At 35.5% G+C, this 25,134-nt stretch overlaps 1 protein-coding gene across 2 annotated transcripts in view; it reads right to left on the reverse strand.

Moving 5' to 3' along the window:
* Positions 1 to 25,134, reverse strand: part of ADAMTSL1 (ADAMTS like 1) — a 389,105-nt gene that overhangs the window by 348,253 nt on the left and 15,718 nt on the right. Inside the window, exon 2 of one of the 2 annotated variants that reach the window (XM_085567913.1) lies at positions 18,392 to 18,514. The exons of the other annotated variant lie outside the window; for it this stretch is intronic. Within the exon in view, the coding sequence (XP_085424039.1) occupies positions 18,392 to 18,514 (123 nt within the window). The remainder of the gene's footprint in view (positions 1 to 18,391; positions 18,515 to 25,134) is intronic. 2 annotated transcript variants of the gene reach the window in all.

Genomic DNA, 25,134 nt, shown 5'->3' on the forward strand with positions numbered 1-25,134 from the left:
GGAAGACGTCTTTACAGCTAGTTAATACTGATATGACATACTGCCAGGCTCTTCAGTGGCATTAAAACAGGGGAAAAAATAAGCAGTCTTCAAGGATTTGGCCCAAAAGTTCTACAATAATACCTCAGCTGAAACACATCCTACCTTGAATCAGACAGGAACCCTGGTTTTCAGTACCATACAACAAAGTGTGTTATTTCTTTTTTCTGGGCAAATATTATATTAACTTGTAGCTCATACTTCACATTGTCAGCTCTTCTGAGCTAACATAAAAATGTCTGCTTATTCCAATTAGCTCTGCAAAGGTAGAAGGAAAATAGAATCTTTCTTCTTTCATATCCTGACATTTGCTATTCTTTCCTTAAATGAAAAATAATGACATTTCTGGTAATGTCACTACAAAAATGTTAATGAAGGCAATGACCAGGATTTCAAAACTATTCTTACTAGCCATTAGCTGTCATTGAGATTAACTTTGAAACTCAACAACTTGTAGGGATGTAACAAAAAAAGGCAGTTTTTAAAATTTTACACCAGACATCTAACCATTAAAGGTTATAAAGAGAGTTGAATAATTCCCTATATAAAGACAAACAAACCGCCCCATTTTTGCACCAGAAGAGCAGTTCCTGTTTACTGAACTTTTAACTATTTAGTGACTATTAGAAACTATTTTCAACTTCAAGGAGAGGTCTACAGAGAGATCAGATAAAATGCCAGTGGTATGTCTCTCTACACTTCACTTACATACATATAAAATATAAGGTTTTACTGTTCCTCTTAATTTTACTTCCATAACAATCTTTCACTGTTACTCTTTTAATAATTCTTTAACACCAGTTGAAACCACTCAGGATCCACATCATGCAGTTTCTGGCAGAGGTGTGGGAAGAGACATCCTCTCTACTTTTATGTGGGAGTCTTTGGAAGCCAGAACAACCCAAGGAATTCAGTGTTTCTGCTCAACTTTTTTATGTATTCCAGAAACAACAGCAGACACATGCTATCTCCTTTAGTAGCAGTGAATAAAATTGCAAATTAATAGGCAGCACTGAAACAGCATTTTAAGTGGGCTCAAACATCGAGGTTTACAAGCAGGCCTGCAACTACTATGCAACTCCTAATCTAAGTACTTAGCTACTAAAGATTTCCCTAGTGGAATGTGCAGGCAGGATAGGAGAAAGATTTAGAACATCAAGATATTCAGACAGCTGAGATTATTCTGGAGAGCAGCAAAATATCTTTCTTTCCCCTCCTCCTATTTCTGTCAAGAATTCATAAGCTTTGCTAACACTTGGTTTATTTAGGCTGTTAGACTACTGTTTCCTTCAGGTTAATATTATGTAGTGCTTACAAACCAAATCTTTTCAGGTATGTTTCATGATAAATTTAATTATATTCAACAGTAATACAGCAATTTAAGCAATTTAACACTTTATATTTGGAGTAATAAAGGCAAGACATAGGCAAATAATTTAAAGGAGATGTTTTCAATTAGGATCCTCAAAATAAAAGGAAGAAAAAAAGAATGCAAAATAAAAAGTAAAGACTTTTGATTCCAAAACAAGCAAATAATCCAAAAAACTAAAGCAGGGGCACTCCCATTAAATATTTGTGCAACAGAGATCTTAAATTACAAACTCACATGGCAGAGTAATTTGTTAGAAACTTATAACTGGCAGTCACCCCTGTGACTTTTCCTGATGGTTTCTTAAAGGTTTTGGGTTTTTTTCCCCAAAACATTATGGAATACTAACATTATTCCTTCACTTATTCATAGAAACAAAATTCTACAATACTGTGGCTATACAAGCAAACTTGTTTCATGTTTACTTGGGTGGTGTTTGGATTTTTAAATTTATCTGTGTATTTACAAATACCTATATACAATTTTTTTCTTTACAACTAGAGTCAACTTTTGTAAGTAATGTTTCCATTAAATCAGTTTTATGCTTTATGATTACAGACTGTTTTCAAAATCAGGTGGTATGCATAATCTCAAATAACCATTTCAGCATATTCATATATGGCTCAGTCAGGCAAGACCAGTACTTCTGTAGGAAATATTTTCTGATTATGATTATGCTAATTTAAAATTGTTCCATCAGGAGAGGAAATTCCCCCTGCAGGGTTTGTGTTTTAATTTTCTCCTCTCAGTAGAAATTACCATTTTTCTTTTTCAGATACAGAATTTACATTGACTTCAATGAAAATGTCTATCAGTGCTACCTCACCCCAGCCAAAGTAGTCACTTAAGAGATAGTAAAAGAACAAGTGCAAGTATAAGTCGATTTTCATCTCACCTGTGATTTCTGATCTTTAAATCTGCACCTTCCTATGGGCTAATTATGCACATTTTGAAGAAATGTGGACTTTTTTTTCCGCTTTTAATTCTGCATCGGTTCCTGTAATTTGAAAATCTCCAGTTCTTGAATCAAAAGAAATAATAATCAACTCTTCCTATTAATGTACTTTCAGACTCTCAGACAAATGAGTAGAGGTACAACTTACTGCTCACTAATTCCTCATCAAGAAAGATAATAAAAATGCCCACACAAAACAACCCTACCAAATACATTGCTAGCACCTTTCTGAGTGGTTGTTAGGCTCTAAATTGCTTTTTTTTTTCCCAGTACTCAAGCTGTAATTTGTCTTTGGTAATTTTGCTGTATCTGTATGCCTCTGTTTGACAGTTACATTGCAGAACATTTACTTCTTCAAAGAATAAAACCAAAAGTTGTAACAAAAAAATCAAAATCCTTCTTTCAGGCAGGTACAAGCATCACAAACCAATTCATGTGCACAAAATAGTCACAAGGTATACTGTCTCAAAGTCTTCAAGAAGAGTGACTTAACATGTTTGACCCATTTTACAGTTAGAGGTGCAATTCACCACCATCCAAGGTGCCCTTCTCCTCAAGCATTTTCCTCTACAGATGTAATTTAAATCACAAAAGCCCAGGGTTTGAAATATTTCTACCTTTTCCTTTCTCCCACTCCTTTTTTTTTTTTTTTACTCATTTTTTTAACTCATTCCATCTTACTCCTTTTCCTTGTTAGAAGGAGTTGAGCTGTCCTGAGTTCCTCCAGTATTTTTCTCTGCATGTACTTGGCTGCATACTGTTTGCTCCCCTGACAACCATCAGAGAGAGCACACAGGGAATGCCAGACCCCATGTGTCTCGCGAGCTTAGAAGCACTAAGGATACACAGCTAAAACAAAGGAAATGAAGAATTGTTGAAGGACATTTTTATGTACAACACAGCTTCCAGGTATGGATAGAAAGCTCTCAGTTAGGGATGAAAGAAGGAAGAAGAGACACTATGACGAATAAAGGCATCTACCTTTTTCAAATTTTGCTTCCTGACTCAGCTGGGAAAAAAAAAAAAAACATGATTAATATAAAGATGTAGCTCCCTGGACATATTTTCTACTACTTAGTTTTCAGACACCTCTATTTATGAAATATTGCCTTTAGTTGCACTAAGAATTATACTAGGTATTTTAAGCCATCTGTACTTTTTAAATTATTCTAAAAATTGAAGAGGAAAGTAATGTATTTCAGAAGATCCTCTATCACTACAAGAGCTTTTCTCTTTTGTTATCCCATGTGCCTTCCGAACCAAAACTGCCAGAGTATGACACCACAATCTAACAGAGATTCTTCACACAGAGTATTCCTCAGAAAAGCCTGCAAAAGCAGGCACACCCACATATCCACAAGGGACTGCTGCAAGGTTGTGTGCTTGTGCTACTCCTGTTTATGCATGATGTGAGGAAGGTGGGTGTATAAAAATGCTGTACACAATTTTGAGAGTACACACTGCCAAGGCATTAGCAAGAAGTATTAGCAATTGCTAATCTATGTGTTAGTTGTACAAGGGGATTGGTCAAGGCAGAACGAGGATTAGAGGCATCACCTACAGGAACGCTCTGCAACTGTTGGCCAAATGAAAGCACAGGTGGCTTCCAGTCTGGGACTATTTATTGCACCACAGCATGTTCCTCACTGTGGAAGAACATAGTTATGTTAGGAGGACACAAGAACATAATGAATACACCAGGAGCACTTACAGATAATTTCCAGTGGCTTCTGCCAGTTTCAACAAAACAAAGTTATATGTTCATATACCTAAGTAATTTTCTCATCAAGCATTGGCTGAATTCATTATCCTGGGGAATCACATGGTGTTAACCCATAACCTTAGACATTTTCATTTCTGCAGAATTTTAGTTAAATTTACAATTTTTATCTGTAAGCGTAAATAGATCATACTTTTTATCAAGAATTGTCTTTGCAGGACAATTTTTTGTTCTGTAGAGAACATATTTTTGAGACACAAAGGGCAGAACATTACTGAGAAGGTGACTACTTTATGTTTATTCAAGTGATCATTTAAGCAACATAACCTTGTTTCTTCTTTATGAAGATTAAGTTTATGTTTGACTTTTACAGTCATTGCACATTTCAACATGCAAAAATACAACTTCTGGACAGATCAGCTGAAATTCTTTGAACTATCAATGGAAAGAAGTGGTTTGGTTTTTTTTTCCTTTTTCAAGCACTGTGGGGTTTCATATATAATGGAAATTCCATAGAACAGTGTTTTAAATGTCTCTTTCTGTATGCTGACTGCCATAGAAAACTTATGAAAGAGGGTCAAACATAAGAAATTACTCAAAACAGAGAATGTGTAAATGATAGACTTGGAAATGCTGCTGTATGCTTTTTTCTTTACAATACTCGTGTATTAATCATTCAAGTAAGACTCATACAATTAAGAGTCACATTATAGCTAAACATGAACAAAACTGTCTTGTTATTTGTTTATTATTGCCCCAGAAAGATCAAGCAAACATAATAATTACTAGTTATAGACCTGTTTTAAGAGTAGTGTGTCACTTGGTATACAGCTTTGCCCTTTTTTAATTGCATCTAAAATATATTCTCATATCATAGGCAACTTTCTCCTCTCTTATGGAATATAAATTCTTTTCAGATTTTTAAATTTTTTAATTTAAATATTCTTAGCATTACTAATAAGAATACTTACACAATTCCTGAAAACTTGACTACTTGAGAAAAGAACTGAAGCTGATAAGTGAACATGTCATCTTGTCCTTTTCCTTTTTGGAGAACACTCATCATCCAGCCATGGAGGGCAAATACTGTTTTCCATAGTGAGGCAAATACTTTGCCAACAAATACTTTTTAGGTTCACTAAGAATTATATGCCCTCTAAGACTTTAATTCCTTTGATTTCTCTGTGCTAGAGACAGTTCAAGCAACAATTCCTAAAATGAGATTCTCTCACTTTGCACTATACCTTTTTGTTTAAAATTACTTGCTACCACTCATATGAAGAAGAAATATGCTATTCTCTGGATTTTAATCCACTTATATTTAGGACAGCCTCAATCTTATAGATAGTTATTTTTTATAAACTTTAGGAAAAAATATATTAATTTACACATATAGCCCAGCTTGAAAATGCACAAATGTAGCTCTCAGTGGGCATTTTGGCAGGATTTAGGAATGACTAGAGAAGGACAAGGCTTCAATTGATGATCTTAATTGTAGCACAAAAGGGGGGCTTATGAGACAACACAAGAGGATGAATTTCACTAGTCTTAAAGTGATAGGACACAGGTGAATGGCTTCAAGCTGAAGAAGAGTAGGTTCAGATTAGCTATTAGGAAGCACCTCTTTACTGTGACAGTGGTGAGGCACTGGAACAAGTTTTCCAGAGTTTGTGGACTCACCATGCCTGGAGGCTGGGCAGCAATCTGTTAGGATCACAGAATACTCTGAGGTTGAAGGGACTCACAATGGTCATTGAGTCCAGCTCTTAAGAGAATGGCCCCAATAGGGGGTGAACCTGCAACCTTGGCATTATAAGCACTGTACTCTAATCAGCTGGTTTTCAAGGCCAGGCTGGATGGGGTTACCTGGTCTAGCAGATGTCTCCCTGCCCACAGCAGGGGGATTGGAAGTAGATGATGTTTAAGTTCTCTTCCAACCCAAACCATTCCATGATTCAACAGATTGCTTTCTCTGTCAGTCACATATCTGGTCATACAAATAATGCATTTTCCATAATGGAGTGCTATACACATAAACAATGACCAAAGTCATATTTTATTTAAGTAAACTGGTTGGTAGGATATGGGAAAACAATTCTGACTTTCCTTTGCCTAAAAGGTTGGAATTATGACCAAGGAAAGCTCCTCCAGCTTCCTCCTTTGAGAGATCCTCCTGTACCTGGCATAATTTTGGTATTTCTCATTTCCTCTAAATAGTCTTAGTGGCCATCTAATTCTTTAAACCTGCCATGAAAATGAAAGCAGTAAGATATGGACACTCTATCATTGTATTCCATTCCAATTATTTCCCTAAATTTCTTTCTTTATTTTTTTTTCCCCTGGGTCACCCTCCTCCACAATAGGAAAAAATTCAAGAGTAGATGATTGATTTTAGTGCAAAGCAAGTTTTTTCATGAAACAGAACAGGTACAAATATGAAAATATTTGTTTGCAAAGCTGTAATGGCTCCTAACATAACCAAACAGGATTGGTCAAAACTAGCCTATTAAAACTTCAAAGAAAAAGAAAAGCACTGTAGAACAAAGCTTTCTAGAACTTATTTATAAGTTCTTTGGGTGCTTGTATTTGTTTCAAGGCCATACTTTATCAGGTAAAAATTTTCAATTTGCCTTTGCAAAAAATAGGAATCCAATCTTCAGTTCCTTCTTTTATACAGGATACACTATCTGGAATTGGCTAGTCAATGACAACTTAGCCATTTATCAAAAATCATCCCATTTGCTGAAGATATGACTGTATCAACTTCAAATTGTGTAAGAATAAGTTTTTTTTTTTTCCAATGCAATGTGTAAAAATCTGACTGCTGTCTTTCAGATAAAGTGAAATGTTTATGCCACACACTATAATGCCACCTCCAACAGCTGAAACAGGAAATATATTTTCAATCAGCAGTTCACATTTTCATGCAGCCTACTTCCATACACACATATGCACACACATTGCTGAAGGGTGCCTGCCAGGCAAGTGTCCTGCACAGGAAGTCCCTCCAAGAGTGTCACTGATCATAAGCATTGTGAAAGAGTTAAATCCAAAGACTCATTTCCTATAGCTTTCAGCAGCTGTGATCCCTACAATATTACTGTTCACTTGGAACTTACACGCCATAATTATACACTAACAGGGATTCTGCTATTAGGCTATGAAATCTGGGCCAGCAATCTTAGTGGTTTAGGTGTTACTTCTTCAAGATTTTCAGGTACACCATGGAGGAAATACAAACAATATTTAGGGTATTATTCATGTATTCCTGTAGACCTATGTATTAGACTACCAAAGCTTATATCTTATGAAGTATCTATTTGCGTGAAGAAAGCTATCAATAAGGTCTAAAAATTTAATACATGTAAATTTCTATAAAAGCACCAAGCAAGTTGAACCAAAGGTAAAATGACCGTCCACTCTGCATGCATCCTGTTCAACCCTTGATTTCTACTGACAGCTTCTGTATATTTCCTTTGGCTGCTGCCTAACTGAAGTAAAAATATCTTGCTCACAGCACAAATTCTTCCTTTGTGCAGAAAAGCTCCCTGACCATTTTCAGGGATGCCAAAGACATCCCATATTTAGGCTAGGAGGGAAAGGAGGGTTTACAGTCATCTTCTGGTTAGGGCTCCCTTTTATTTTTGTACTCAGCTTTGGTGAAAAAGCAACAGTTCCAAGCTGTTGTTTTTCCACAGCTACACACCCATCTGTCATGCTTCAGCTCAGGCAAGTTCAACCTGAATGGCCTGTGATGACTTTTTCCACCACCACAGAGGTAAACTCACTCTGGTATGCACCAGACTCATAATATCAGATATTTTGCAGTTCACACAAACAAAATTGTAGGTTAACTACAGTTACATGCTAAAACTTCACAAATTCTTAGAGCACAAGGTACTTTGTGAACATTTCTCGTTTCTCATTTTATGGGTCAAAGTGTACTGTGCACGAAGAAGTACTGCACATGTACTGACGTGTGAAGAAAGTAAAGCTGAGCTTGGCCACCATGCAGCAAACAGGTCAAAACTGCATTTAGCCACTACTCTATAACCAGATGAAAGCTCAAACCAGCAGATACAAGTTTTTATTATTATACTCGCTCCTTTACTACATGTTCTCCTTTTTTTTAAGTATCCCTTAGATCTACTAACATACATTTTTATTTCATGCAGAGAAGACAGATCCTGTCAGCTGAATTAAGAGTCCAGTATTTCAGGATAGAAGATTGTAACCAACTTTACTCACCTTTAACTGAAAAGACACTCATGAAGAAGTGTAGAAGAATTTTCATATGAATTTATGTTAAATCCAAGCAACATCACATTATCTGTAAAATTAATTAATGCTCCCACCCCATTAGCATGGCAATTTAAATAAAACAAATAATTTTATTTTTAAAATTTTAACTTTGCTCAGACTTGACAGAAAATTTCCACAAGTCCAACTTTCATCTTAGCATAAGAACTGAATCATGGTCTTGTCCAGGGAGGAATAACAGTAAAGCAAAGACTGGGAGATACATCATCTTCACAATTAAGCTGTTTTTCTCAGCAGGTCTTTTAATTTTATTTTGCAAGGACCAATAAAACTAGATACCTTATAGGTATCTAGTCAGCATCACTCAAACTAAAGAAATATCCTGTCTCAGTAATAGCTTAAACTTCTACTGATATTTAAACTGCATCTCACAACAGTGAATGTCTGCAAGTAAAAAAGGCATCATTTTTAAATGCTACCTGACTCCTGTGTATTTTACATACCAGATAAATTGTTCTTTATATCCATAAGCAGTTGAAGGGATTTTTTTCCCTAGCTGAGAGATCCTATATGTGTAATTTTGTCACCATCATTGTCACTTGAGAATTGTTAGCAAAGATACTTGCATATATGCATGCCACTTTCCATTTTAAATGGACTAGACATACTAAATCCACCTTCTCCTGCTGGAGGATGCCTTAACAGTTTAGATATTTGCTGCAATATCATACATTTAAGGCACCAGTGAGACCACTTAAATCAGTTTTGACATCTGTGTTTTGAAACAGGTGTGCAAATTGAATGATTAATTAAGGAACTATTTTGCTTCAGGATATTTTGCCTCAGAAACCTAGTTTAGTAAGTGAAACAAACATAGATTGCTTAAATTCAGTTATAAATATCTACTTAAGTTGCAATAGTAGAATGCTCTCTGAATTGACAATGTCATAAAAATACCTGATACCCATAAACAGAAGCCTGGCTACTGTGGACTGGAAATTACTGGAGAATATGCATAATTATTTTATAACCCTAATTGAATTTTATAATTTGTTAACCTATGTAACAGAGTTGAACAACAGTTAAAAATTAAAGTTTATAATTTTTCATTAGTATAACTTCAAAATAGTTAAATTTTTTTAATTTTTCACAAGTAACTGAGAGCTCTAAACAAAACATTATTATAAAATAGAGCAATCATATTTGTTCCAAAAATTTTGAAATATGCTTAGAACATGATTGAAAATTTATAAACACTGAATTTTACTTGTTTCAGTTTTGATGAATGCATATCTTCTTACAAAAAAAATAAAAAAACAAAAGCACTGCTCAAAAATTCCTAAATGATTATAATCATGACCATCCAAAATTAAAATCCATGGTGCTTTCTGGCGAAGAGCATCTGAAAAAACATTCAGAAGCAAAGATTATGTTTTCTTTCCCGCAAGCCAGGCAGAAACAAAACTGAAACATCAGCTCAGAAATGAGTTTCCTGGCTGAGCCATGCCTGAACTCTATGGTGCTTGTAATATGGAAGAGAATTCACCATACACAGAAATATCTGAGCATACTCAAGCATGTTTTACACCACTGTTACCTCATGGCTGCACTCCAGAGCTAAAAGGCTTTGTCTATTAGAGCATAACTGAAAGTTTGTTTGACAAGCTGCTGACGGATTTTACCTAAATGTGTTCAAAATCTATTAGTCTGGCTTAATCTCTCACAATTGCACAGAATTAATGGAGAAAGAAGAGAAAGTGTTGATGAGAAGGAATTGTCCTGGATGAACTATATTTTTAACAGCAAGAAGTAACTGTCTGCCTGGAGCTGTGCCTCCAGAAGATGAAAACATTGTTCCAGGATTAATAGTCAGCCATTCCAGCTTCAGTTTAGCTAAACTGGAATAGCCATAAAGTTTTCTGAAAGATTTTTCAACACAGGTTCTAAATGTCCTTGAAGTATTCCAGGCTGTTTACCTGAAATTCTATTTCATGCAAAATCCCTTAAACATTATCTGATATTTTAATTTGAATTTTGTGCATTGCGTGTACCAGAGATCTGCTCACATATTTTACACATAGACAGGTCTGTAAAGCTTCATGCAGAAGTCAGTGTTAGCAGAAATATCCTGTTCAATTTCTAATGTAAGTAAATACAACAAACCAGATCTCAGTATTGTTCACCTCAAGCATTCCAAAATTACATTTCATGCCTCTAGGAGTGTTGATGTAATACTACCATTATATTCTTTCTTTTTTCCTCAGCTTTGTCACTGAAATTCACATATTTGATATTTTCTCCCTAATCAGAACAACTTGAAATATCTTTTTTTCAAGTGAAAGGTGAGAATCATACACAGTCATACATGCCAACTTGAGGAAACTTAAAAATCCCCAAAAGCAACCAAAACTTCAATATTCCAAGAAAGACTGATCACCGTGTTTGCAATATCATGGCTACACACTGTTAAATAGATATTGCTCTCCACAGAGCAGAGAGATTATGTCTTTTTCTTATACAAAGAAGAACAAAAATTACAAAGCTTTGAATAGTTATGTCTATCCTGCCCTTGAGGTCACTAAGGGAAGATATTCAAATAAATTTTAAAAATATCAGCATTATCAGAGATGTTTCTCAAGATATTCTAATACTATAAGTAACAATAGTTTTGTTCATTCATGCTGCATTATGCTGCTTTATCACCAGCAGATGATGTAATTCTTCCTTCTTCTCCAAATGCCTTGCACTGAGGTCATTATAATTTCTTTAAACTATGACTTCATTTTGGTTTCCTTCCTTGGAAGACTGCACAGAGATTTCCAATAATCCATGTGAAAAACGCAACAGAAAACAAATATTAGCACTGCGCAACCAATCTTTCAAGTCAGATATGTGACATAACTAAGATCCCAGCAATCTTAATGCTATTTCCCAATCTTTTCATATTCATATATATAAAATATCACACTACAATCCTCAGCTGTATGCATTTCACTTGCTCTTTCTTAAAATACTAATTTCAGTAGCATGTATGATCATGCACGGTTCCACACACATGAAACATCTTGAGTCCCTAGAGAGCAATTCTACACAGGACATGCTATTCAAACAAAAGATATGTTAACTGTAGCTTCACTTCTTGGAACTTAAAGGCACTTCTAAAAATGCTGACAAAGGTATATGTAAATTTATTTCTGCATCTTTTTGACGAAACAAAACAGAACTGCCCACCAGTTCTATTTTAAAACTTATTTTGAATTTATTGCCTAGCCCAACCTAGACCTCCACTGCCTATGATAGCAAGGCTGCCACACCACACTCAGTATCTTGCTAGTACTCCACTCTGACCTGTGCAGACAAAAAAACTTTCATAAATTAGGTCGTAGTTTCATACTAGCCCTGTGGATTAGGCACAGATTTCTGTGGGTATGACTAAAGCTGAAGGGCTTTATAATGTAATAGCAGAGAAACAGCATAAGCATATTACACAGGAGCCATAGACTTCCATAGAGAATTTTTTTAATGCTTGTTATTTTTTTTTTTAACTATGAAGTTTCAAATTCTTCTTTGTTTTTCATATAATCAAGAATCTGTGAAGACAAATTCTTTCCAGTTGTTCCCAGGGACAGGACAATAGTCAAAAGTGGAAACACAGGAAGTTTCCTCTGAACATCAGGAAAAATATGTCTACTGGAAGGGTGACAGAGCACTGGAACAGGCTGCCCAGAGGCATTATATAATCTTCTTTGCCAAGATTCATAACTCACCTGGACATGATTCTATGCAACCTGCTGTAAGTGAATCTACTGTAGCAATGGTGTTGGACTAAATGATCTTCAGAGGTCCCCTTCAAAGCCTTATCATTCTGTGACTCTGTTATTAAAAACTCTTAATGGCTTAGATTGATAATTTCTCTACTGTCTCTCAATTTTCTCATTTTACAGGCCTCATCTATCTCTGCCATCATTGTCACATACCGTTCCCACACACCAACACTGCAGGCAGAGCAAGAAAGAAGCCTTAACATAATAAATTACAATGGGAGCTCAAACTCGGCCTCTATTTGTAGCTGTGTAGGAGAATACAGCTCACTTTTAGCCCTTAGCCTTTAATTCCTGCAAAAGCCCATGATTTTCTGTAAAACCCTCAAGCAGAAAGAACTGCAAATTATCAAGACATTACTTACTATGAATAGTGCTCTGTACCTTTGGTGGGGTTTTTTGTCCTGTGCTTGTGGAAGCCATTTGTAAGCTGCTCGGTGGTTTCAAGTTTGGGGACTGCTCACTTTGCTCGCTGCTCAGGAGGTTGAGGAAGGGAGGCTGACTGTAGGCCAGAGCTTCCAGAAAAGTTTGAAAGCTTTCAAGGAAATTATACACTGAACACAGACTACATCCATCATGAATCCCAACCAAAAAAAAAAAAAAATAAAATAAATATATATATATATATATGTATATGCACCTATGTGTGTTTGTATGTATTTCTGCTTTCATTTTACCTTTAACTGAAAGTGCTGCTACCACCACTGTAGAGGTATTATAAATGTCAAACATACAGACAGATTGAAAGAATATTAATCATGTGCATAAAATAATTTGTCAATAGGGGACATGGAGTTCTATTAGCACAATGTGCTAAAATCCTTGCATTCATGCATAAAATCTCTTGGGTCTTACTATTCTCTAAAGTCAGAAATCAAAACTTGGGCTTGATAGATTGCTGTTTTCTCCAATCCTCATATTCTTATGTCCTAGTGAGATGCTGACCTGATTGAAAACTACTCTCTCTCAAATTGTTAAAGATTTTTCATAAAATATTTACAGGAAAATGCAAAGCAAGGCTCTAAGATTGAGACAACCTTTTGCTTATGTTCTCAAAAAGTTTGCTTCTGAAGTACCTGTTCTGCTTTGTAGCCTCCTGGCTGGCAATCAAGGAAGGCCACAGCTTAGGAAGCTAACTGTGGCATTAACACCATTTCTGTGTTCATCAGCATCTGCTGAACAGGTTTTCAGCCACTTTCTCAATTTAATCTACCACTTACATGGATAAAGTGACACCTATTCACCTTAACAACACAGCCTGCCCCACACTTTGCTTAAATAACACATGAAATGAAGGGATGGTGTACACATACAGTGTGCACAATGGAATTTCAAACATGGGATGGCAATACATGTAATGAAGGAAGAATTATAGTTAAGTTAGTTAAAGGCATCATCAGCTAATTGCTAGATGCTGTCAACACACACTGTTGCACCATCACAGCATATAAGGATTAACTCAACTCTGAATTAAGATTTGAAAATGACAGTTTACTTTTTTCCAATCTTTTCTGCATTTCTCATAAATGTTATTTTTAGATGGCATTGGTATTTACATTGGGTTTGACCACATCCTCTACTTCATTGGCAATTATTCAGAAATAAAATCAAGATATTTAAATTGGAGTGGACTGCACTGCAAAAATGAAGTATTTCAAAATAGAACCATATTTTAGAGTTGTAAGATAGATTTTTGGCCAATGTTCTCCTCCAAACTTTACAAAACCAAAAGGCCAATCTCTGTACTTAGCCTGGGAAAGTCTCTGGTCATAAGCTAAGACCCAGCACAGAGTATGTCTGACCACAGTCTCAGAAATTCAGAAATCTGATCACACAGAACTGTTGATGCACTGTCAACCTGTGACCTTGTGAGAATACCTTAAGATGCAGTCCTTAGACTACATACTAATTGCAGGTTCCTTGCCTAATTTACTAATTTACTGACATCAACACGGTCTAAAAAAATTGTGAATATTACCAGAAGAGCTATGATTTCTAAAATATAAATATTCAAATCTGCTAATATCCCTGATCACAAGCACATTTCACACATTTTCCTCAAATTTTGAACAAGTAGAGTAGAATATGAATAGAAACAAAGTCCCTGTTGACATGATTTAACATAATCTCCTTTAGTCTCATACTGTAGTGGAACTTCTTACTATAAAAACGATGTGAGGCAACCTTAGGAGGTGTATTGCTGTTGATAAACATACAGAAGAATTTAAATGCCTTCCTAACTGAAAAGAGCTGGACTGGACAGCAAAAATAAACTGTTAAAATGTAACCTTTCCAAAGGTTACATTTATATCTTGTGCTATAAAAAGAAGAAAACCTTACAGAGGCAAGATAGTAAATAGAAGGCACTCCTCAAAGCGCTGCTTTGATAAAAAAAGTGGGTAGAAGAGAACCCATTGATTCACAGGGAAGTTCAAACCCTCAGGTCTTACTTGTTTTCAGTAATGAACTAGGATTTCCTACTCAGGAAATCTGGTGGAGATCCAACTCTGAGTATCAAAACAGTGGAGCTAACACTGAAATGCTTTCCAGCATGTAAGTTCCTGAGTCAGTTTTTAATTGCCACATACACACATTCTCACCTTCACTCATCTTCACTCAGTTTTCTCAAGCCCAGGAACTGTTTAGAGTGGAAAGGATTTGAAATAATATTAAAACTATCCAAAACTATATATAGACTTATATAGAATTTTTAAACTGATTTTCAAAAGCTTTGCTTAAAAAAGGAAGATTTAGGTGTTTTACTTTGAAAAGTATGCTTGGAGGCTATAACTAAACCAAGAAACAAGTCTCCAGCCAACTGGTTCCTGAAATATATGTAAAGGACAACAGATCCTTTACATATGTTTCAGGAACATATATTCATATATTATTATAATATATATTATCATATATATTTATATATCCATATACATATATTTCAGGTCCTATATTCATAGATAAAATAAATTCTTCAGGGCTCATGGGCACTTTTTACAGGGGAGTTTCATGGTGACAGAAGATCTCTGGGTTCTTTATCCATCCGACTTCAAAAACTTTAACATGGACAGCAATGACAAGAGGTCAGAAATATTTCTCTACCTTAAAGAGAAATGTAAAAGATGTATGTAAAAGGAATATGAGGTATCTGAACACTTTGCTTTTTACTGCATAGGGGAGCAACATCAGCAGCCTTGAAAAATACTTCACATCTATGCATAATCTATTTATCCACACCATTATTCTTCCTCATGAATTTATCAATTATGACTGGCTTATAATTCAGCACAGGAGGTAACTGAAAAGCTGGCCACAGGGAATGAAGATTGGGCATCAGTGTAGTTAGATCTTTAAAATAAAAGTTTTAATAGAGGTCTGGTAGAAGATCTGACGGGATTCTCATTTTCAAAATACCACATGTGACCTTTGATGTCTCATGGCATGTCTGAGAGATGTATGCCAGCACTGCATTAAGACTACTTCAGATCAATCTTGTTCCTCATGATAAGATTACAGAATATAAGGATCTTCTTAAAGCCCATCTTTGCAAATGAAAAATTAAAAAAAAAATAAACCCTATTGAAGCTGCAGGAGAGTTCAAGATGAAATTCTGCATCTCCTGAGCCCCACCAGTAGCAGACTCTGTGACACTTGTTGTGGTAGCACAGGTAAAACTAAAACTAGAAAAAATCTTACACCAATTTGATTTCTGTGTGGTCAGAGCCATGTTTTCTAATTAGGTCTTAGTTTCATTTGTCCAGCCATGGAACTGAAAAAACAAACTCAAGCTTTACACTGAACAAATTTCAGATACTTGCAGAAAGAATAAAAAAAATCCCCATTTAAAAACAAAGAAAAAAGTTTTACTGTTGTTTAAAGGCTTAAAATACTTTTCTATGGCTTAAAGGCTTAAATGTAAATGTTTACAGGTACAATTGGCATACCTGATAGAAAGAGCCTTTTGCAGAACAGTAAGAAAATACAAAATTTCTTACAAGGAGAAAGGAAACTACAACTTGCTTCATGTGATGGTGCTAGTAGTATATTGCAAGCAGAGCCTTTTCAGTAAATTCACCTGGTGATCAAGATTACATCTTGCTGTCTGGACACTGTCCTTTAATGATAACTTTACAGATTAGAAACACACCTATTCTAGTGTTTACTATGAAACACCTACATTTATTGGCAAATTTTATGATATGTATATTTGGATACAGGAGCCATTAAAGGATGCAGATCAAAGTGATAATTTCTAAAACAGGCTCACGTGGAAAGAAAAAAATTATCACAAAATTGAGATTGATAGATTATGAATTAGGGAACTTAATCTCAGTTCTTGAATTAATGAATTTTGGCCTTCATCATTGGTATCTCTGCAAATGAGGAATCGTCATCACCTGGTCAGAGGTGAAGGAAGCATCAACTATTCTGGTGAGTCGTGGAACAATAATTCATAATATTGTAGGGACTGGATTTCTGATGTGCAGTCATGGTGGGTCTTTTTCCAAATTCTAGCTAAAGCTGCTATTCCCCTATATTACTTTATTAAAGATAGCCCATAATCTACTAGGAGTTTAAATCTGAAATAACTCATTTAGACACTCATTAAATTCCCCCTAAAAGGAAATTTTAAATTATTCTTAAAAAATTCAAAAATGAGCAGATTTTCTTTTTCAATAATCTGTTGAGATATTTTTTCTCCTTACCTACTTTTACATTAACCTTCTCAAAAAAAAAAAAAAAAAAACCTCATTCTCAGTTTTATTATTTCCCTCTGTAATTTTTATCTATTTTGCTAAAATATGTACAGATCAGTTTCAAGACAGAAATGAAAGTAATGCTCTCAAATGGTACAAAACAGTGAAATGCCAAATACAATATCTTTCTCCCACTTCTTGATTTAGTGAGCATTACCAGGGAAAAAGTGGTTACACATTTTGCTCATCCCCAAATTCCTTTCTGTGTATTGGGAACAATATCAGCTTCATGGCTTGCTACAAATTATACTGCAAGCTCCAGTGCTACAAAACTGATTGAGAACAGACAAAATTAGGCAACTCTTTTGTCAAAGTCAGACTAGTCACCAGCTTCCCTGGAAGTAAAAGATGCTGCTTAGTATAAAATGCATCCTGTTATGAAAAAAGAGTTAACTTCTCTAAAACTCTAACCCTTGTGATTCTCCTGGTTGTATAGAAAGGTAAAGATTACTGTTGAATCACATGAATATTGTATCCTAATTAAGAGATAGTGTATGTAATATAGTTTAAAATTGTAAAAGAATGGGAATAGAGTAACAGAAACAGCTTTTTTTAAAAAGATTGTCATGAAAATATATCTTCTGTTTGCCACAGGTTTCATCTTTTTGTTCTCTTTCATAAAGGACCAATGTTATTTTAAGCTGTGAATATTACCTCTTTACCAGCACATAATGATTAGATGTCCACATAATGTCACCAGTCAAAAGACTGAATAAGAAGAAATCACAAGGCTAATAAAGCAAGACTTTAAAAAAAACTTGAACAAAACAATAGAAAACAAATAAAGAAATAAAAAACAGAAAACCCACCACTCTCATTTTAAAAATAACAGTTATTACTACACATCTTTTAAGGAAAAATCTTTGCAGCATCATCTGTTTCATACTGCATTCCCTCATTTCTAGATTAGTAATTCTTTGCAATTTTGAGGATCCACATGGGTAATCAAGCAGACTCTTTTCAGCTGATATTTTAAACAAGTCTCAAGTCTTTGTCCATGAAATTTGTCAGATGTAGCATGCAACCTGTCACTGTCTTAACAAAAAGTCGCAAACACAAACCAGCTAATTTATCAAGCTTGTAATGCTTTCACAAACTGTCTTTGTTCCAAACTATGTCACTCTGGAGAGTTTTCGCTGTATGTTATCAACGTCAAGGTCTGAAAGAATGCTGAATTCATAGGATGCATGCTCTTTCTTACAGCATTTAACAGATAGGACATTCCAGTTATCTGAATTGGTAAAAGGAAAGAGGACAAAGGAGCAGGAAAGGAAATATTGCCATATTAGTGCCATTACACTCTCCCATCTGACTATCCAATAACTCCATCTCAGAAATGTCTTACCAGTGGCCAAGATATTTTCATCCTGCTTATTCTATACCTATAAATTATTTTGAAAACTATTATTTTTGTCTACAAAGTGAAAAGAAAATAAAAGTAATTTTTCACATAATTGGTAGAGTGTTACTTACAAAATCTTTTGTGTGCCTACAGTGCTCCTGAGCTGTAAACTTAGTTGAGTTTTTACTGCATAGCTGGAGACAGATCTTGATGAAAGTTAAAAGTGTATAAAAACAAAAAGAAAAGGAAAACACCTGTATGAAAAAAAAAAAATACGTCACATCACCTTGGGACTTGTCCCATATAATGCCCTAAATTAACTCCTGCATTTTTAATTTTGAATAAGGATCAGGGTTTGACAAGCCCTTGGTGACATTTAGAGCCTAAGAACTGCAGCAGAATACTCACATCCTACAGAACAGAGAACAGAGCTCTATAAGATGTGGACAGTTAAGAGAAATTATGAGTTTGCTATTGGCAGACTAGTATCCTTAAGCTAGACATTCTTGTTTAAATGCCTATTTGAGTTTGAGATGCACTCTAACCTGATAGGGACAAATCCTCTGTCACACCATAGCCTTCAATACTAGGAACTAAAGGCAATTGTGTAATGCAGCAGCTGGAGTCCTCTCTACAAATAGCTCAGAGTTAAGCAAACTGCCTTTACAAATTAAAGTACTTTTCCTTTGCATCTGAAAGGCAAAGAAGTTTAATTTAGAATGCAGCTATCCCAGCCTAAAGGATTTTTTTTTTTTTTAATTAGAGGGGCATTTATGACTCTGCTAAATTATGCTAGAAAAGGCAAAATAGTCACACCTTACCATTGCCAGTAAGCATTTTGCCACACCATTTTTGATTAGGTATTGCTCTGAATGGGACAAAATGGGTGCAGTATGAGGAAAAGTTAAGGAAATGTGGAATAGAGAAGGACTTTGGCATGATTAAATGGAATAACTGACAAATTTCTAAAGAAAAAAAAGTGGGGTTTTACTGAAAAGGATATTGTTACTGCATAAATTATTCAGGGCCCTATCTATATTGCTTTAAAGTGCCTAACCTAACCAAAAATTTGTTTTGGAAAACACTCAGATTCACTTATGTTCCCAGAACTTATCAATTCTTAGTTAAAAATTTTGGCCTATGAAAAAAAATTTTGATATTGTCTTGAATATTTTTAATATATTTGAAGTTTTTTGTATTATACATGTACCCCAAGCCTATTCCAATTAATCCAATTGCTTATGTGGGATATTATGCAGTGTGTAGCGTAGGTTGTTACAGAGCTTATGCTGCATGTCAAATTTCATTTAGTTCTTGAAACAGTCGTGCTTCCTCAGAGCTCTTATCCAACCCCTGAGTAGAAGACACTTTACACTGCTATTTTGTGATTTTATTGTGCACATGGATGTTATAAATAATCTGTGTTTAATTTAACCTGTGAGTAGATATTCAACAAATTCAGGAGTGGGCAAGGACACGTGGAATCCCTGTCAAAATATTGCAACAAATTGTTAATTACAGGAGGTGAAAAACCACAATATGTATTATTACTTCTCTGCTGCATTTCTTCACTTTCTGACTCCTGCTTGTACTGGCTTGCCTACCTTTTGCTGATGGAGATTACATGTTCTGGTAGTTTGAAGTGTAACACACAGTACACCTTAAATGCCTCAGAAAGCTAGGACATGTGAAATGTTTTTCTACTAAGAGCAATCAGTACTGGTTGTGCTTCATATATCAGGAACTTTTAATCAAGTACTAAATAGAAAAATCAAAGAGTAACATAAGTGAGTTTATTTTACAGGCTCAGTTCAGTAGATTATACAGATGGCCCATTCAGACTTTTTCTCACAGTTGACTGCTAGCAGAAATCTGAGAAATTGGTTTTGATTTGAATCACTAATTTTGTCAGCTTTTTTTATCAGTCCTTTGGTTTTATTTTATTTTCCTAAAAAAACATTATTTTAGAACATTATAAAGTTCCTCACATCCATTTATTTGTCTTTCATGAAAGCCACTTTACATACATAACTTATTGTAAGTGGAATATTTCCCACATAACTTGTTTCAGTTCATGCTTTTTACTGTAATCTAATGTGAACCATCCATTCTTCTACCTGTGTCAATGATTAAACCAAGTCTACATTTTTTTCCATAATGCAATGCTTCTGCTGTCAGTTCTGTTACAGCTCTGAAATTATATTTATACCAATTAGGCAAAGAAACAGAGAGGCTGCTACATTGCTAGCCAAGTCTCTCAACAGTACTTCACTTGGCCCCTAGGCATAATTTCACAGCATTTCTCCCACCTATTGACACCTTTGAAATTTGTTTTCTGGAGTGATATTAATTACATTGCATGAGTTTTCTCACCATATGGGGCAATCTCACTTCTTGATGAAAAATGGCTATGTTAGCTATGTAATCAAAAGATAGCTGTAAGGATCCCAAGGGGCAAGGAAATTTTAGCATTTGATTTTACTGAACCCTACATTCATCACCAGAAGAGATATTTGTCATGGCAGTGTGAAGTTGCCATTAAAAAAAAAAATAAATCCAAAACATTGTCATCAGCAATAGCCAGGCTTTTTTAGAGAAGAGACTGGACAGACCTAGCTTACTTAAGGGAAAAAAACAGGGAACTATACTTTCATTCATATCAGGTGACAGCTAACTAGCTACTGAGTGTCTTGCTAAGAAATGGCTCTTCAGTCAGTAAAACTGAACTACCCAGTAGCTGAAGTCGCTGCAATTTACTGTGCCCTGCAAATCACCGGAAAAGCCTGGTAATTAATTAAACTGCCTGTGACTTGGGCTTTGCCAATCTTCTCTCATCCTTTACTTCCTGCCAATTACTTGACTTGCTGATGGAGAGAAAAACATATTTATATATCTTTGATACCTATTTCCACATTTAAAGGTTCCCAATTACCTTCTGGTGCAGATTCCTACAAGTTTAGAACCTTTTAGACATGGTCTACACACCATGTTTTTATGAACTCCTATTGTCCTTGGAATTTCTTTCCCTCCAGTATAAGTAAGTTCCTACCATGGCCAGTAATCTTAGCACAGTCACACACTCAGCCCATGGAATGTGGTTTCTACCAGAGTAAAACGCAGTTACATGGCTAAACTGCCCATACCACTGTTAAAGTAGGCAACAAACTACATCTGCTACTACTAACCTGGTGGAAGAGAGACCTCAAGAAAATAAAAATAGTCATCTTTTGAGGTTAAAAATTAATATAGCCATCAACAGAGATATCTATGTGTGTAAAGGGACTGCTGAAGTGATCAGTCTCCTGAAGATAATACCAAAACTGATTCCTTCTGCTTGGAGAGTGATCTTCTCAGACAGGGCAGAAGGGGAGGAAAGGGAAGATAAAGAAGTCCTTCTGTACTTAATTTTAATATATTTTCTTAATAAAAGGCATTTGAAATATCAGGATTTACTTGACCAATAACTGCTTACACTGCTCAAGTCATAGCAAGTGGATTTGAGGAAGAATGCAACATTTCACTTTTGCCCAGAGCAACGTAGTCAAAAAGCTAGGCTCTTCAGACAGACCTTTAAAAATAATGTTTTTGATAATATAATTTTAACAGGTTAAAACATGACTTTAAATAAGCATGAGGATGGAATACTATTCAGCATTTAAATGTAGTTATTTTTTTAATTACTGTATCTGATTTGAGACTTTAAACTGTGAGTTAAGAACCTTACCCTTCTGAGGAGCTAAGACAACAGTAAAACGTATTCATGATTATAGTTAATGCGAAGTTAGTTCAAAAATTTCAGAAAAATTTTTCTCCCCGTCAGAAAAAAAAAACAAAAACAAATGCTTATTTGAAATTTAAACACAGCAAGTTAAGACTTGAATAACTAGTCAGAATTGGATTCCTGTGACACTTACAAAGCAGCTCAGTGCCCTCTCCACCAGAGTGCAGCCACCCAATATGCCACTGAGCAGCAGATTTACAGTGGTTAATAATAAAGATGCCAGAAATTAATCTATACATGCTAAATTAAGAAGACAGTGTTCCTTGGACTACCATACACTGCAGAAATTAAAAGAGATACTTTCAGAAAACAATTCATGCATTGGAGAAAGTGTATAAATTTGCATGCCTCTGACAGAATGGGGAGCCTAAAAAATACTTTCCCCATTTGATAATCAACCAAAAATAATGACCTTTCCCTCACACTTTCTTTCTTCAGCAACAAAAAAATGCCATAAGATTTTGCAATAGCAATTATAAGTGACAGCTTACAAATGAAACACAGGGGAAAGAGTCAAACTCCTTGCTGCATATATCTTTCTCATCCCTCTGGCTACTCTGTAAAGGATGCTCTTTTTATTACTGTGAAAAAAGAGAACCATCCTGGATGTGGAAAATCCTCAAAACAAAACTCTCAATAAACCAAAATTCTAAAATTTATATAAAATATTTTGACAGAGGGACATTAGGTAACAACTGAAAATATGTTAGATAGGAACCTCTGACCAACCAAAGTGTTGTGTAAATTATGCATCTATAAATGCAGAGGCAAGCAGTATATTTTTCTGTAAACTGAAAATACCCTTTCACTGAAGAATGGAAGTGGTAACACCCTTTTTCTGACATCAGTAAAAAGGGAGAGTTAAATCATTAGCAGACATTAAAAATTGATTTGGCTACTCCTGGCAGGTGAAGTAAGATATTTTATTACAAAAATGATAAATCTTTTGGCTCTTTCTTTCAATAAATTGATTTTATGAAATAAAGAGTGATAAGCAAATTTTATCAAGTATAAACAGCATTTATTATAAATAATAACTCATGGCCCTAGAGAAAATGCTCTTGTGATTGATTGCAGCAGCTAAATCCCTCGAGTGGCTTACAGCATATTCACATTGGGATCATCTATTGTACAGTCCATATGCTAACTAGATAACTGCCTAGTGTGGAAAATTTATAAAGTTAAGGCTAATGAAAGCAGGGGGTTTTGCTGGATTTATTTTTCACTGCAGAGATGATGTAAATGGAGAGCAGCACATGGCATGTCTTCAAGGGAGCTAACCCTACCTAATTCAAAGATACCACTCCCAAAAAGCAAAGGGTATCTCTGTTTTCACCTTCAGAGTGCAATTGGGAGAAATAAAATACAAGCCAGAAAACACAGTTTGCCTGCACATGGCACCAGTACAGTTCCCAGAAGTGAGCACTTCCATATTGCAGAGCACAAGGACACAGTGACTGAGCAACAGACAATATTGATTCAAAGCTACTCCAGCAAGTGAATGCTCTCAACAAGAGTTGCTGTTCTGGTGTCCCAAAAGGGTTTATGCAGCCCATGTAATTCAGGCAATGGTGCAAAAACAAAATACCAGAAGCCCATATGGAAATGCCAATAAAAAGCAAACCTACAAGACCCTCCCAGCTATCATAGCAGTTATTTCTATGCAAACCTGTTATGGGAGCAACTTGCTTCCAACTCCCTGGGCTGAGTCAGCACTTTGATTTCACTTTTCAATAGTGAGTTTATGGATCTTGACTCTGCTGACATTTGTTTCAGAGAGGAAAAAGAAAAATGGTCCATAAAGTTTCCAAAAGCTGCAAAGCAAAACCAGGAATGCTTGTGAGAAAATTGAAAGCAGATTGCTGGGTGGACTCAACTGCCAGGGATCTTGAAGCTGGTAGGCTCTGCTATTACCAGGTGTTACTACAGAAATTACTCTAAACATATGCTACTAGGTCACTAGTAGCTCACAGATAATTAGGTCTGAGGAAGCAGGAAGAAAGCACTGGCTTAGTATGCTATCACAAAATGACAGTGTGACCATGTTAACCTTCCATCATGAAGAAGACTGCATGTCATCAAATAAGAAGAATTTCTCATTTGGGTGGTTCAAGATGTCCAGACATACCTTATTCAGGAAGCATCACCAGTTCCCATACACAGAATACTGAAATAAGCTACTTTTCTAGATAGACAGTCTATATTGAATTAATGGAAAAATTGTGAATTTTGGAGGGAGAAAACAATATTCTTTACCTTTCTTTTCACGCTTTAGCACATTACTATTTTCTTCTCTAATCTTTCAGTTGTGCTGTGCCAAATATGTTATGAGGTAATGTTTGCTTCAGACAAGTCTTCAGTTCTAGTCATCTGTCAAAGGAAAAAGTCAAACAGTGGTGCTACTTCCACACCTGGTCCTTGAACAAATCTATGGTACTGTATCTCCTTAGCACCTTACAAATGAATTATCATTTGCTTGCATTGGAAAAGCAATGGAGGAGATCACATTGAAAAGCATTCCATCCATCTTTGTCAAGAGATATACTTGAACACAAACCTGAAGATATTAAAATAGCTCTTCCTTACTATTTTATCTGAGCCAAAGACATTCCTCCTCAAGCTGTCTTACGGCTGACTGAACTCTCCACAAAGAATGGAAGGAACTTACATGTTGTCAATTGACAACACTATTGTCTCTCATCCCTCCTAAAGTTTGGCTGGATAGTGACTTTACAGTGATGTCTGGCAGTGTTTAACCAGTACTCCTTCCTCCTGAAGCTCCACTCATACAATAAGATTGTACAAATAATTCTAATTTCTTTCTATTTGATATTTAGAATCATGGATGGGAAGGGATCTTTAGAAGGCATCTAGTCAGGGCCTCTGTGATTGAGAAGGGACATCTTCAACTAAACTAGGTTGCTCAAAGCCCCATCCAACCTGGCTTTGAACACTTAAAGAGATAAGGTATCCACAACTTTTCTAGGCAACCTGTTCCAGTGCCTCATCACCTTCGTTGTAAAAGAATTCCTTCCTTACATCTAGTCTGAATCTACCCTCTTACAGGTTAAAAACATTACCTCTTGTCCTATC

The sequence above is a fragment of the Lonchura striata genome, chromosome Z, assembly GCF_050655825.1.
Source record: "Lonchura striata isolate lonStrDom1 chromosome Z, ASM5065582v1, whole genome shotgun sequence".
In the NCBI taxonomy this organism is placed as follows: Eukaryota; Metazoa; Chordata; class Aves; order Passeriformes; family Estrildidae; genus Lonchura; species Lonchura striata.